The sequence below is a fragment of the Schistocerca cancellata genome, chromosome 2 (assembly GCF_023864275.1).
Source record: "Schistocerca cancellata isolate TAMUIC-IGC-003103 chromosome 2, iqSchCanc2.1, whole genome shotgun sequence".
Taxonomy (NCBI): domain Eukaryota; kingdom Metazoa; phylum Arthropoda; class Insecta; order Orthoptera; family Acrididae; genus Schistocerca; species Schistocerca cancellata.
The window spans coordinates 903,731,301-903,746,442 of NC_064627.1; the positions used below are offsets into that span (position 1 = coordinate 903,731,301).

The 15,142-nt window shown below is 42.6% G+C and overlaps 1 protein-coding gene across 1 annotated transcript in view; it reads right to left on the bottom strand.

Moving 5' to 3' along the window:
• Positions 1 to 10,471: 10,471 nt before the first annotated feature.
• The window catches only part of LOC126159753 (glutamate receptor ionotropic, kainate 2-like), a 69,144-nt gene continuing 64,473 nt past the window's right edge, over positions 10,472 to 15,142 (bottom strand). Inside the window, exons 6-7 of the mRNA XM_049916573.1 lie at positions 12,799 to 12,986; positions 10,472 to 10,747 (exon numbers count right to left, since the gene is read on the bottom strand). Of these exons, the coding sequence (XP_049772530.1) occupies positions 10,472 to 10,747; positions 12,799 to 12,986 (464 nt within the window). The remainder of the gene's footprint in view (positions 10,748 to 12,798; positions 12,987 to 15,142) is intronic.

A 15,142-nucleotide genomic window follows, 5' to 3' on the forward strand; every position in this document is an offset into this window, starting at 1 on the left:
CACTACACATGAACCTGCAGGGACAATGACTTCCTCTCCAAGGCCACTGATATGATACCGGGGTGGCTGTAACACCCTTCGATCATTTTTCTCCACAAACAATACACTAACTTGAGCACCAGTATCAACTAAAATTCTGTTTTGTTCCCGAGTATGCCAACTAGACTAACGTGTTCCACCTCTTTACATTTTTCGGTCGTAACCGGGTGTATTATTTTTGTCGGGGGCGCGGGTGGGTGGCGGAACCTGCCCCCCAAGCGTTTCCCTGATTCGACCCCGCGTTGCGGCGGTGGCCACGCATATGATTAGAAAATGGTGACTTTGTGGGGCAAACATTATTAGCATGACCTACTGTCTGGCAAATAGTGCAATACGGCGCGCGACAGCGCATTGCCGCATGGTTGGGCTTCCCACAACGCTGACAAAATACTTCTTTTGCTGGGACCGGTACTGGGTTCTATGGGCGCGGTGTGGCAGCGCAAAAACGCAATACCTCTTCGCGTAACATTGCCAAACGAACAGCTTCAAACAGAGAAGTGGGGGAGGCTGCTTTGACTTCTCCTCCGATGCGGGGGTCAATACCGCGAACAAATGCATCAATTGCACGCGCTTCCGCTTCTGAGCGCAAAATTCAGTTTTCACTGGCATTTTCACCTAGCTTATAGGTACGACAAGATACTGCTCGTATGCGATCTGCAAAGGCATCAAAATCTTCATTAGGCTTCTGCCTAAGGGTTGATAATTGATCTCTGTAATATGCGGCACCTCTGGTATCGGAATAACGCGTAGTCAATCCGCGGGCCAATACTTCAAATTCGTGCGTGTCACGCAATTCGTCCACCGTTTCTATAAACATTCGGGCTTCCCCTGTCAACTTCAGTCTGGCTACATTGACCAATAGATCGTCCGGCCAGGCATACGTGCGACCACATCACGAATATTTTGTAAAAACATAGCCACATTTTCGTGGGACTTCCCAGAAAACGTGGGGATGAAATTAGCAGCAGGAAAATTGCTTACAGTCGCCATGTTAGCTGAAATTGTTGCGTTTGTATTAGAGACAGAATTAGTGTTAGTTGCCTCGGTTTGAGCATTTGTTACAGGGGTGGAGCTAGCCACAGGTATGGAAGTTCGCGCACTAACTTCCAGCGTCTGTTTCAAGACGCGGTTTTGCTCAAGTAGCTCCTGATTTTGTGCGAATAACTGGCGCATTTGCGCATTTATGGCCTCGAGCGGGTCTCGCGAGGCAGGTGCCTCTGCGAGGGTATCCCGTTCCGTCGCTCGTGTTCCCATCGGCATGTTTACAATTTTATGGGACGCTAGTGACCAGAAAGAGTAATGATTGTTACAAAAAAGGACGGCCACAAAGATTCTCAATCCAGCGGCGGAAGACGCATTAGCGGCGGCGACGGCTTGGTGCAGTGGCTGCGGCAGGCGGTGGTCGGCGGGCGGCAGCGGGCGGCGGCGGCGGCGGCGGCGTCCGGACCCTCGGGCGGCGGCAAATGTGTTGGCGGCGGACGGCGCTGGCTCGGCCAGTCGGCGATGGCGGCAGGCCCTTGGCGCTTGGGTGACAGCGGCGGGTGGCGGATGACGGCGGCCCGGTCGGTCGCGCAGCGCAGCGCAGGCCCCTCGAACTCAGGCAGCGGTCAGCGCGGCGGCGTCCGGCCCACGTGGCTGACTAGCGCGGGCTGCCTCGCTGCAGCCCGCGCCCTGTGCATGTTTAGTGGAGCAGCCACGACCCACGTGGAGCAAACGTGGCGGTCGGTTGGCGCATTCCATGCGCGAAGTTTATGGCGTCTTGCCGGGAAAAATTTAGTGTAGCGACAAAGTCACTACGGGAACGGATCCCACTTCTGACACCAATTGTAGGGAGGATGGGGAGTATGGGCAGGCGGTGGGCGTTGTTGAATAATAGGGTAATTTTTAGAGAAAGGCCATTTATTGGCTAAAGCATGATGAAAAGGGGCTACATTGGCCTAGGGAGGAGAGGGTGAGCCAGAGCTTACAATTTGGCGAACATTGTTCGCGAAGCTACCGAAAGTGGTTGTCTGCCAAAACTAAGTCCGCAGTGCCGCAGCACCGGGAGAAGCGGGAGATGTTCAATGCTACAGGGCGCGCATCCGACTCGCGGGTGAGCAAGAATACAAGAGAGCGGGCCCGGTGACGGGCGGCCGGGTATATTCGACGCACCACGCAGCTTCCTCCGCCCTGATTGGTCAGGACCGAGCAAACCGTGCGGGCGGCATGCAACTTTCCAGAGCGTTGCCTGCTAAGCGACGCCTGGGGCGGCGTTACCTCGTAAGCAAACGAGAGAGGCGCGTGATCAAGGTGCCCTTCATCGGTGCTGACTTCCTGTTAGTAGACCGTGGGACGAAAGAATTTACAGGCAGCTAACACTGCCGGCCGTGGCTTGACCGCAATGGAAAAATGAAGTTACCGGTTGGAGGCTCATATAATAAAGTAATATCCCTTATTGTCTGGCTCATCCTTTACAGTTATCATCTATAGATATTTTATATTGCATTATTTTTTTAAAGCAGCCTACCTGGTTTCAGAACATTTTCAGCTTTAGGCGCTGTGGCCGTGCGGTTCTAGGCGCTTCAGTCTGGAAGCGCGTGAAGGCTGCGGTTGCAGGTTCGAACTCTGCTTCGGGCATGGATGTGTGTGATGTCCTCAGGTTACTTAGGTTTAAGTAGTTCTAAGTTCTAGGGGACTGATGACCACAGATGTTAAGTCCCATAGTGCTCAGAGCCATTTGAACCATTTTGAACCATGAAAATGTCTGCTATTCTGTCAGATAGTGGTGAAGCAATAGCTAGCCCAGCTTGTTGATAATTATTACCACTCCATGCAAAGTAATAATTACAAGTTGTGAATACTGAGACTGCTGAAAGTTTCAGAGGAGACATTAGACAACGTTAGACGACAACATGTGAAAGAATACAATAGAAGACAAATGAGTAACTCTGAGAGATAAAAATAAACGTCGTGTGGCTAGAGCCTCCCGTTGGGTAGACCGTTCGCTGGGTACACGTCTTTCGATTCGACGCCACTTCGGCGACTTGCGCGTCGATGAGGATGAAATGATGATGATTAAGACAATACAACACCCAGTCCCTGAGCGGAGTAAATCTCCGACCCACCCGGTAATCGAACCCGGGCCCTTAAAATTGACATTATGTCGTGCTGACCACTTTTTTTTCTTCGTTTTGTTCGATATAATTCGTTGCGTTTGGTCTGGACGGACGTCAGAAGTCATCCATTCAAGTTGATCGTTGATTCCTTGACGCAGTTTTTCATTATAGAGGGCACGCAGCCCTCTGACCGAACACGCTGAGCTACCGTGCCGGTGCCACTCAGCTACTGGGGTGGACAGCTGTGAGAGATGAAATAGGGAAGACAGCAGGGCATCACATAGATAAGAAGGCAACGCCTAGTACAAATATCTGTAAAACTCAGGAGATACTAATTTTAACTGACGAAAGGAGAAATGTGAAAAATGCAGCAACTGGTGAAAGGAAATAAAGAAGTGTAAGAAACTACCTAGAGAACCTACCAAATCACTAAACAGGAATGGTTACAGGACTAGGCGCTAGATATATCTCGCTAATAAGAAAATTAAAGAGACCATTGGACAAAAGAGAAGCAACAGCATCAATCTCAAAAGCCCAGATGGCAAGTCCATCGTAAACAGAGGAGGGAAAGCTGAAACATGGTAGAAATATATAGACGGTCTCCATAAGGGGAACAGGGTTCAGAACAAAATAGAAAGAGAAGAAAGCGTTCGTGAAAATGAGATGAGAGATATGATACCTCGAGAAAAATTAGAGAGAACAACAGAAAACCGTAACTGAAACAAGGCCCTTGGAGTAAACGCCATTGCCCGCATCTCGTGGTCGTGCGGTAGCGTTCTCGCTTCCCATGCCCGGGTTCCCGGGTTCGATTCCCGGCGGGGTCAGGGATTTTCTCTGCCTCGTGATGGCTGGGTGTTGTGTGCTGTCCTTAGGTTAGTTAGGTTTCAGTAGTTCTAAGTTCTAGGGGACTGATGACCATAGATGTTAAGTCCCATAGTGCTCAGAGCCATTTGAACCATTTGAAGTAAACGCAATTCACTCTGAATTATTGAGATACTTTGGGAGAGCCAGCTGTGACAAAATTATTTCACAAAGTGTGGAAGAGGTACGAGGCAGGTGAAAAATATCCTCTGACTTCAGGAATAATGTAATACTTCCATTTCGTAAGTTCAGTTGGTTCAATTGGCTCTAAGCACTATGGGACTCAACGTCTGAGGTCATCAGTCGACTAGAACTTAGAACTAGTTAAACCTAACTAACCTAAGGACATCACACACATCCATGCAGGATTCGAACCTGCGACCGTAGCGGTCTCGTGGTTCCAGACTGCAGCCATTTCGAAGGAAGCCAGGTGCAGACTGATGTGAATACTGTCGACCACCAGTTTAATAAACGATGATCGTAAAATATAAAATAGTAACACGAATTATATCTAGAAGAAAGGAAAAATACTACCAGAGGCCGACCTTGAGGAAGATCATACTGGGTTCTTGGGGAATGTAGAAGAACACGCGAGGCGATACGGACCCTACGAAATCTGTTAGAACACACACTAAAGAAAGGCAAAACTATATTTACAGCATTTGTAGACATAGAGAAAGATTTTCACAAAACTGAAATATAGGGACCAAGAGGTTAGTTCAAATGATTCAAATGGCTCTGAGCACTATGGGACTTAACATCTGAGGTCATCATTCCCCTAGAACTTACAACTACTTAAACCTAACTAACCTAAGGACATCACACACATCCATGCCCAAGGCAGGATTCTAATCTGCGACCGTAGCAGTCACTTGTACATGAACCATAGTCATAATAGTCAAGAAAGGTAAGAGTAGTGATTGACAAGGGTGAGCGGCATGATTGTAGCTTATCCCTCATATTACTCAAGTTATACAACGAACAAACTGTGAAGTGAGCCAAGAACGAATTTCAAACGGAATTACGATTTAGGGAGAACATACAAAAATTTTGTGGTTTGTCGATGACATTGTAATACTGCAAGACACACCAAAGAACGTAAAAGAGCAGCTGAACAGAATGGATAGATTCTTGATAAGAGACTGTAAAGGGATCGTTAATGAAGGCAAAAAAAGGGAATGGAATGTAGATTTAAATCACACGGTTCTGAGGGAATTATACTAGGATGTGAGACACTATCTGAAACAGAGGAGAGTGTTGTACCTGGAGGACAGGGACCTACAAACGGCTGTTGCTACCTGATCTCTGCTTCAATCGAGCGATCGGAATCACATGAACGAAACAGCACCAGAGAACACCAAAAGAAGTTTATGCCATTTTTACTGTTTTTGTTGTCCTGAGACATGAAGTTGCGTTTGAAGCAGTGGTTTTTTTATGAGTGCTGTGCAATATATCAAAGCTTTTTCGAGCATACTGCTAATTCTTCAGTACCAGAATTCCGTTTTGAGTAAAATTCAGCATATTTCTAAAACTAGTTATATAACATGCGGATGGTTAATCCGTATTTGGTCAGTCAAACACCATTATCACAACCCAACCAAAGGCCTATTACAATGGAACACAGGATTTTGCAAATGAACTGACTTTGGTAAATGTCTCAACAACATTCTCCATATTGAAAATTTTTGTTAGTCGCTGATAGCATCTATTTCAAAATACCTTTAACTTGCTGCTTGTGTTTGGTAATATTTCTTCTTAATTTATTTCATCAACTGATTATTGGTGCGTAGTAGAGTAATAATGTAATTCATACACAACTAAGTAGCATATAGACAAGATCTTCTCAACTGCCGCGGTTTAAAAAATAGAATAGAATATTTGTCAGTAGGTACATGACCATGTCAGCCACACGCAGTTGACGTCAACAAGCGTATGGGCATGAAGATGACGTTGTTACAACGCTGAAATTAGTTGCCAAAATAAAATCGACACCTGAAATACAGTTGGGGGAATTTCTTCATTTTGAATATAAATTTATACTAGCTGACGTCCCACTGTCCTCCATTTCAACTATGGATGTACGAAGAGCACAGAGAAAAATCTTTGGTACTTCTTATATTATAACAAATAAGCCCTCGGTCACAAATATTAAGTCAAAATTGACCCGGTTTCGACGCTACTATGAACGTCGTCTTCAGAATTAGACTAACTGTTCTAAAAGATGTTAGATATATAATACATTAATAAAATTAAAGTTTGTACTGACTGGAAAAGATGCAGTACTTACAAGTCACACATTAAAAAATATCTAAGCCAAAAAGGTTACGTCATGAATAATTGTGAAATGGCGAGCCGTTAAGGGCTGGTCGTACTGTGAACAAGGGTTGCAACAAGACTGAGGTACCCACTTTAGAAAGTTTGGGCAAGTAAACATGGTGTTCCTACGAGCGCCATCTAGTAGCCGCAGAAACAACTAGGCTACTGTACATTCAAAATTAGGAACATGAAATTGTGATGCAGCTGATTCAGGAATAACGTAACCACTAATAATAATAGGATGAAGTTACATATTTATGTGCTTTAAAGAGAGACACATTTTCTAACGTAAAAAACGTTAGTTATGACATACAAGAAAACAGCAAAGATGTGACAGGAAAACAACATTTCGGTAAACTGCATGAGGAAATCTCAATCAAAGATCAAGCAATGGCTTTATACAGTCGAAAAAGTTTTTATTTCGCAGCTGCAGCTGTTCGTTGAGAATGAGGCCATCATGACGAGAGAGGTGTTTGAAAATCTCCAATTCCTCTAAGACATTCTAACCTACGCCCCTTTTTTCGGTATGTAGAATATTATAATCACCTATGGCTTTAGGCACGTGTCCAGTAATTAAGAGATGATCGGCAAAGAATGAATTTAGGGGATTGGTGCCGTACTTTCTCAAAAGATTTTCTTTATATCTGATGGTGAAAGCAAGTCCAGTTTGCCCTATATAATAGGAGGAGCAGGTATCGCAGATGATCTTATAAACGCCAGAACTTTCTGTAGGGGAGCGAATGGATTTCAAATTATGAACGAAATTTCTCTTTACATTATTATTAGTAGGGAAGGAAACATTGCAGTTGTATTTGTTGCGAAGCATGCGCTGAATCTGATTGGAAATGGGTCCTATGAAAGGAATAGAAAAAGGGTTTTTTTGGTTAATTTCAGTGCATGAGGTGTTGAGCGTGGTAGTTCTTGCAGTTTTCTTTTTTAGGATATCGTCCACTATGTTACGCGTATATTCATTATTGACTGCTATGGCTTTATGTAAATTAATCTCCTCATTAAACTTTTCTGTTGAAAGTGGTATGGAGGTGGCTCGGTGGACGGCAGAGTGAAAAAAGGCCATTTTTTGAGACTGTGGATGAAAAGAGGAAGCAGGCACGATTTGGCCAGTATACGTTTTTTTTCGAAAAATATTGAAAGTGATGTTATTGTCTTCTATTGTAAGCGTCAAGTCTAAATAATGTAATTGGCGGTTTTTCGAGTTGAATAGCGAAAGAAATTTTTTCATGGAGGTCGTTAAAAAGTTTAAATATATGATCAATTCTATCGGCGGGTCCGTTACAGATGACTAGAATATCATCAACGTATCTTGTGTAAGAAAGGATACCTAGTGAAGCGGCTGAGACACGGTTAAACAGCTTTTTTTTCCAAGGAATTGATAAAGATGTCGGCAAGGATGCCGGCTAAAGGGCTGCCCATAGCGAGCCCATCAGTCTGCTGGTACAGTTTTCCGTTGAATTCAAAGTAGTTGTATTTGACAACGACATTAATGTGATTCATAAAATCGGTAATCTGTTCATCTGATAGGTCTTTTTTAAATGGACGTAAAATTTCTTCCACAATGATGAGCGTCTCATGTACTGGGACAATGGTATAAAGAATTTTAATATCTAAGGAACTGCATACTAAGTTTTTAATATTTTGGACCAAAACGTGGCTGTTAGGAGCGGAATAATTATTTTCGAAAACGAAAGATTTTTTCAAAGTTTCGTGTAGCAATCGGGCCAAATCGTGATATGCGCTATTCATGCTATTGGAGACTGGACGTATTGGATGATTAGGTTTATGAATTATGAAATGGCACCGAAGTTTATGGGGATGAGGGTTCATATTGATGAGTAGTTTCTTTTGGAAAGGTTTTATAAGGAATTTTGCATTGTTAATGGCTGTAATTTAGGAGTCGGATCATCATGCAGCTCCGATATGTTGTTTTCACTGAAGAAATTTTCAGTTTTAGAAATATACTCAGAAACATCAGCAATGACTAGACAACAACCTTTATCGGATTTAGTTATTAAATCATTTGCTGTGTTAAGTTTATTATTAATGGAAATTACTAAAACTTTAATCTTTATCATTACACACATATTGCTCCAGGCTCTACTAATAAACAATTTTTTCCTACTGAGCTTCCAAGATGTACTAACCCATAACAGCTATTCATTCAATTCCCCCCTTTCCCAGCTGCACTTATATCTATGGTAGGAGCCAATGACATATCAATGAACAGTGTCTTTGCTATTTAGTTTTATAATTAAGTCACCCTAGCTAAAGAATTTTTTTAAACAAATCAGGAGATATCTATGTTCTGTTTTTGACAACACAAGATGTATCTTGCATATATAAAATAAAAGTATCTTTTCAGGCACGTTCTTTGTAGTACCCATTGAATGTACAGCAGATGGTTAATGCTGGACAATGTATGGTGACAATCAGACTTTGCAATGAAAAGTCGGTAATTTAATAGGCGATTGAAATGGAAAGTACTTGGTGGATATTAACGACTGTATTGCCCGTACTGCAGAATCATTGAAGGAAGTTCATTTTGTAAACGGTGTGCCATATAATCCGCACTTACCGTGATAAATTAGAGCGTTACCTACTTTCTTCTCACAACCAGAACCCAGGAACACGATACGAATGTAAGTATGTAACTACTAAGTGCATCGTACACCTCTGCAGCTGAATAATTTTTGTTAATGCTTTTGTCGAATTAAAAAAAAGAAAAAGTGGTCAGCGTGGATCACTGTCACACGTGGAGTCCGGGTTCGATTCCCGGCCATGTCAGAGATTTTATGCGCTCGGGTACTGTGTACTGATAATCGTTTCATCGTCATCGACACGCAATTCACTGAAGTGGCTTCAAATAGAAAGGCTTGCAATAGGTGGCTGAACAATCTCATAAGGGGTCTCCTGACCAATGACGTCATACGATCATTTCATTTCTATATGCCCCAAATGAAGATGAACTGGTTTTAATATTTCTTATGAAATCATAATTTTATACTTAAATGAACTGGATGCTGTTATGTATATTTATCTTATAACAACCGCAGTGCACAAGCGTGAGCCAATTTGTATATGAACTAACCCGGTTGATATAAGAATCTGTAGAATTTGAAGAATACGATCACAAAAGTATTCGAGTATGCTGTATGGTGATGATGTTCCCGGCAATCATGCATTGACAAATGATGAAAGATTTGCTAGTGTTATCGATGGTGGAGGAAGAGCGTAACGACAACGACTATGATGAAAACGGATCGTCCACTGAGGAAGATTTAAACTGCATTGAGACAGCTTTACCAATGGTTAGAACAACAAGAAAACAGTGATGCTGCCCATATAATGTCTTTGTTCTGCTTGTGACATTTAGCGGTAAAAGAACGAGTCTTATATTTCAAGGAAATTCATAAGATAGACTTCTTCTCCTAAACTGTAGTTTTTCTTTAGTTGCCATTTGGAGCTTGTAAGTGGCCGAGCGGTTCTAGGCGCTACAGTCTGGAACCGTGCGGTCACTACGGTGGCAGGTTCGAATCCTGCCTCGGGCATGGATGTGTGTGATGTCCTTAGGTTAGTTAGGTTTAAGTAGTTCTAAGTTCTAGGGGACTGATGACCTCAGAAGTTAAGTCCTATAGTGCTCAGAGCCATTTAAACCATTTTTTGAGCGTTTAATACTAGGCTATGTAGTTCATTCTTCGTGTTATTTGTGGGGTGTCTGTACTCTTTTGTGTTTAATTCAATGTGTCTTTGTTTTATATCACTATGAACACTGGTACGATATATTTTCATAAATTTTAAACTTTTCGTACGAGGCAGTGTAATCCATTCTTCGCGTTATTTGCAAGACGTCTGTACTGATTTGTGTTTGTTTCAATGGTTCTTTGTTTCGCTTTGCTATGAACACTGGTGCGATATGTTTTCATCAATTATCCGGTGCCCGAAAAAACAATAATCTGGATAACCGCACTTCCCAACTATTTTGATTAATCGATGCTCTAGAGCCTACTGCCGTCCTACTGCTTGGGTGATATGAGCTTCAAAACTACTATGCTAGCATGGTGAATTAATGAATAACACTAGTCAGTGTAATAGATTAAGTCGTGACAGGTCCAGTGTGTCGCTGACAGCCATACAGTTGCACGCGCCTATTCCTTCAGAGAACCCTCTCGACGATTCATCTTGAGTGACACCTTAATCGTGGAGTTAAGCTGGAACCCTGTGGCACCGATAGTCTTCCAGTGGTAGACGATCTCCAGCAGGAACACGACCAGCGACAGGCAGAGACCGAGGATGAGCTGAGCGAACTCTCCCTGCACGTGGGTCAGCTGCAGCTTGATTGGTCCATCGGGCGCCTGCGCGTACGAGCGCAACCCTACCTGGGCCGCCAGCTGCACTCGTGGGACCAGCCACTTGCGAGATACCTGCAAAAGACATTTACAGCGCTCTATGTCGGCTCTCTGATACGCACACTGCTGGCCATGAAAACTCCAATAGAAAGAAGGATAGCAAATAACGAAATTATAATTATTGTGGGTGTACACTACAGTTGCTAGAAAATATGATTAAATTTGTAGTCAGCTACCAGGGTGCAAAATTTTGTACACAGAATTGTCAGGACTGGCAGTAACTGTACCTATAATCTGGCTATATATCAAATCGAACTTCGATGAAAGCTACAGGTAAATCAGTTCATGTTTATTCACACCAGAGTTCATTAATTTTTGTGGCTGGTGAATGGTGGCGTTAAAATCCTTCAGCAATCCCTGACCATATTTCAGTGAAAGAGAGATCTGAAGGACGTATTGCAAAGGGCAACAGTTGAACACCCTCTGTACTGAGACATTCCATAATAGAACGGACAACATGCCGTTTTCCATTATCTTGCTGGAGGATTAACAACATAAACCCCGAATGTAAGACACACCCAACATTCTTAATTCAAGAGAAATTCAACGGTTGCTGACAAAATACAGCAAATGCTAACCGGAGATGATTGTCGTATGCATCCATGGGAAGCCATACCATCACATGCGTTCTAGCTGTGTATGACTATGACGAATGCAATCTGGCAAAGTTTGTCCTTCTCAAAACCATTGAAAAGATGACGTGGTGCTGCTCGTTTACTGGTCCCAGTGAGTGCACGACTATCGGCGCACCGCCCTCTGCTGCCTCAAGAGAAGCCAGGACAAGTGTCGCAGTGCTGAAAATCCATGCTGCATCAGAAGTCATCACGTCCATGTAGATATTGGTCTTGCTGCAAACACGACTATAACCTTAACTCAAGTACTTGACGTGAGCATTCGATCCTTGACCAACACAAATTTTCAACTTCTCCACACACTACTGATGTAGTTTTCCAGTCCATTGTCCCCAGTACTTGTAGCATTTCGCTGATACCCGTACGAGGTCTAGCGTATATGTTCACTTGCGCAGAAGGGATTAGTGGCCGTCCCTCCCTCTTTGTGTATGTATATATGATATCTGTTCTTGCGGAAATGTCCGAAAGAACAGACCTGATACGAAAATTCAGAGTGTCCCGGGTAACAATGCTGCAAATGGTTTGCAAATAGCGGAATATTAACATTACCAATCCATTCCATATAAACATAGTCCTCACCATTATGGAGCCATCACCGCTTAGCACAGTGCATCTGGGATCTGCACCAAATGCGAAACTCACCATCAGCTATTACCAACTGAAATGGGGACTCATCTGCCCCGGTTGAGGTTTTCCAGTCGTCTATGCCCTAACCGATATGGTCACGAGCGTAGAAGAGACGCTGCAGGCGATGTGCTGTTAGCAAAGGCACTCGCGTCGGTCGCCTGATGCTATAGCCCATTAACGTCAAATCTCGCCGCACTGTCCAAACGGATACGTTCGTCGTACGTATGACATTCATTTCTGACGTTACTTCATGCACTGTTGTTTTTATGCATTAACAACTTTATGCTAAGTGGAAGCCGCCGATCACTGCGTTGTGCGGCACACTCAAGACGCTGTGGACCACGTAATAGTGGATTCCCTAACGTTTTCCGAAATGGAATGACCCATGCGTCCAGCTCGAACTAACATTCCTCGTTCAAACTGTGTTAATTCCTGTCGTGCGGCCATAACCACGTCGGAAACCATTCCACATGAATCACCTGAGTTCTAATGTCGTCTCCGCCAGTGCACTATCATTTTATACCTTGTATACGCGTTACTACTGCCATTTGTATAAGTGCATCTCGCTATCTCTTGACTTTTGTTAGACCAATGTACATTACAATAACACTCAGGGCTACATATTTGATATTCTTATTCAGATGTAAGAACTGACTTAGGATTCTTTACATCTTTATAATGATAGACCCTCGACGGACAATTGTTTGTTAAAGCCAAGTTAAAAGCACTATTTTGACATAAATGAATATCGATTACGATCTATAATTTTAGACACCAAGTGTCAGCCTAGACACAACGTAATCACACCTGTCCCTGCCATGCGCTTATAATCCCAGCCTCGAAGAGTCTGTCGATGATGTCGTTGAGCTGCTCGAGGTAAGGCCAGCATTTGCGGACAGCAAACACCACATGCCCCCAGTAGATGTCTTCGCGCATTGGTCGCAACCATTTGCTCAGCGCTTCCTCGTCGATATAGTCACCAATGGAAAAGTACCCTGGGAAAAAAACGCAGTCATATCACACCAAATTTGTCTTACACTAGCCATCAATACAACTGTTCGATAATATTAAACTTATCTAGCCAGGGAATGAAATTAATTACACGCTGCTATAGGCCTGTTAAATAATAACACATCACGATAAAGGATGACAGCCAAAACAGTTGCAGGATAAAAATTTATTAAAATTCTTGACCGAGGTTTCGGCATATATAAATATACCTTCATCAGAAGTAAAAAATCTAAAGTTACATCATGCAATAGACGAAGTACCGGTGCTAAACTGTTCGCATTGACACTGTGGCTACAGTCATGTTGTACAAATGGAGATGATGTCTTAATTATTGACGACGCCTTTGGCACAATTGTTTATTAATCTCCATTGCATGATGTGACTTTAGATTTTTTACTTCTGATGAAGGTATATTTATACATGCCGAAACCTCGGTCAAGAATTCTAATAAATTTTTATCCGGCAACTGTTTTGGCTGTCATCCTTTATCGTGAAGTATTTCAACAGTTGCTCTTCCAGCATGTTTAAAATCTAGAAATAATAACACAATTAGTGATCGACAGAATAAATGAGCAATTTTAGTACTTCTGCATATTTTCTTTTAGGCATCTGAAACTATGTGACAGTGGAGTACGTGATTAAGGCATGTGTAATAAAATGATGTGTAGTAGAGAATAGGAAATGGGATTCAATATCAACTGCGTCCATAATCCGCAAGCCACCTTACATTGTGTAGTGACGTGTACTTTTGCTGCTAATATAGTTTCACCGTTTCCCTTTGGGTTTTACAGAAGAAAGTAATATGTTTTCCGACCCGTCTTCGAGCGTACATCATCGCAGTTTTAATTTTAAACGTTTCTATGAAGTATAAGACCACACTCGCGTCGTTAGCCAGTGAGGTCTCATCAGTATCTCCTTGCCGTGCCTGTGATTTCTACGGGAACACGTGACGAAGAGTGCAGTCTTTCTCTGTCGCTTCCACTAATACAACGTGATAAGAGTCCCAGCAGGACGAGTAATACTCACGAATCGTCGACCGAGTATTTTTGTTGTGTGCCTGCAGGTGATTACATTGGTTGACTTAATTATGTCTACAACCGATAATTTGTGCCTTATTTTCGTTTTATTGTAGAATATCAGACTTAGGTCATTTTCAGGCATGCTCTTAAAACGTATTTTTTAAAAAATGCATATTGGAATATCATTGGTTATTTAAAACTAAAAACATGGAGTGAACGATATACAAATTACAATAGACACATTTTCACAGAAAATCTTTAACGTGGTACTTGAAAGTGGCCTAAGGCTGAAAGTATGCAGTTGTTCGAAAATTAAATAAAAGGTAACTGTTGCATGCAACACACAATTGTTCAAAAATAAAATACCGAATTAGTGTTTTCTAAGTCGATGAATTACATTTCCCTAAGATTCTTGCAAAGAATGTCAGCCTAGCATCAACTTTTCCTAAAATTAGCTTTATCTCGTCGTTAGTTCCCTCCAGGCAGTTATTAGACATCTTCCGGATTGCCCCTGTTTTGCGCAGTTAATGGTGAAAAGTGTAATCGAGCAGTAGTCAGTCTATTTATGTCCATTTATGGACACTCATTATACGTACTAAACATTCAGTATCTGCATCAACATGGATCCTTTGCAGTTCTTACTGATTTTTGGTCTTCTGGTGTGTATTAAACCTAGAGGCTGAGCCAATAAGTAATTCCGCACTGCAGGCATCAGCCTGAAGTTATGCTTAAATTTGAACAATACGCTCCCCACTCACTCTGTTCCATAGACTTACATTGTCATTCAACAGGGCCTTGAAATTCGGCAGCAAATCAGTATTTTGTTTCATCATCTACAAAGTGCTGTTATCCCAGAATGTTGTCTAGAGATCCAAATACGAGTGGATGACTGTCACAGGAGCTATGTCGGTAGCGTAGGAAGGATGTTAGAAAAGAAACGTTTGCAATAATTTGGCGTCTGATTTTCTGTAGCAGGAAACAACCTCTCTCGCCGACAATAATCCAGATAATTAGTGAAATCTGGCCTGTCAGAGTTCGTGAATGGGGCTACACTAGGTTGATGTGTTAATAGTATCACAAACAGGCTGCAATTTCTGCCATATGTCAACTCGCTTGCTCCA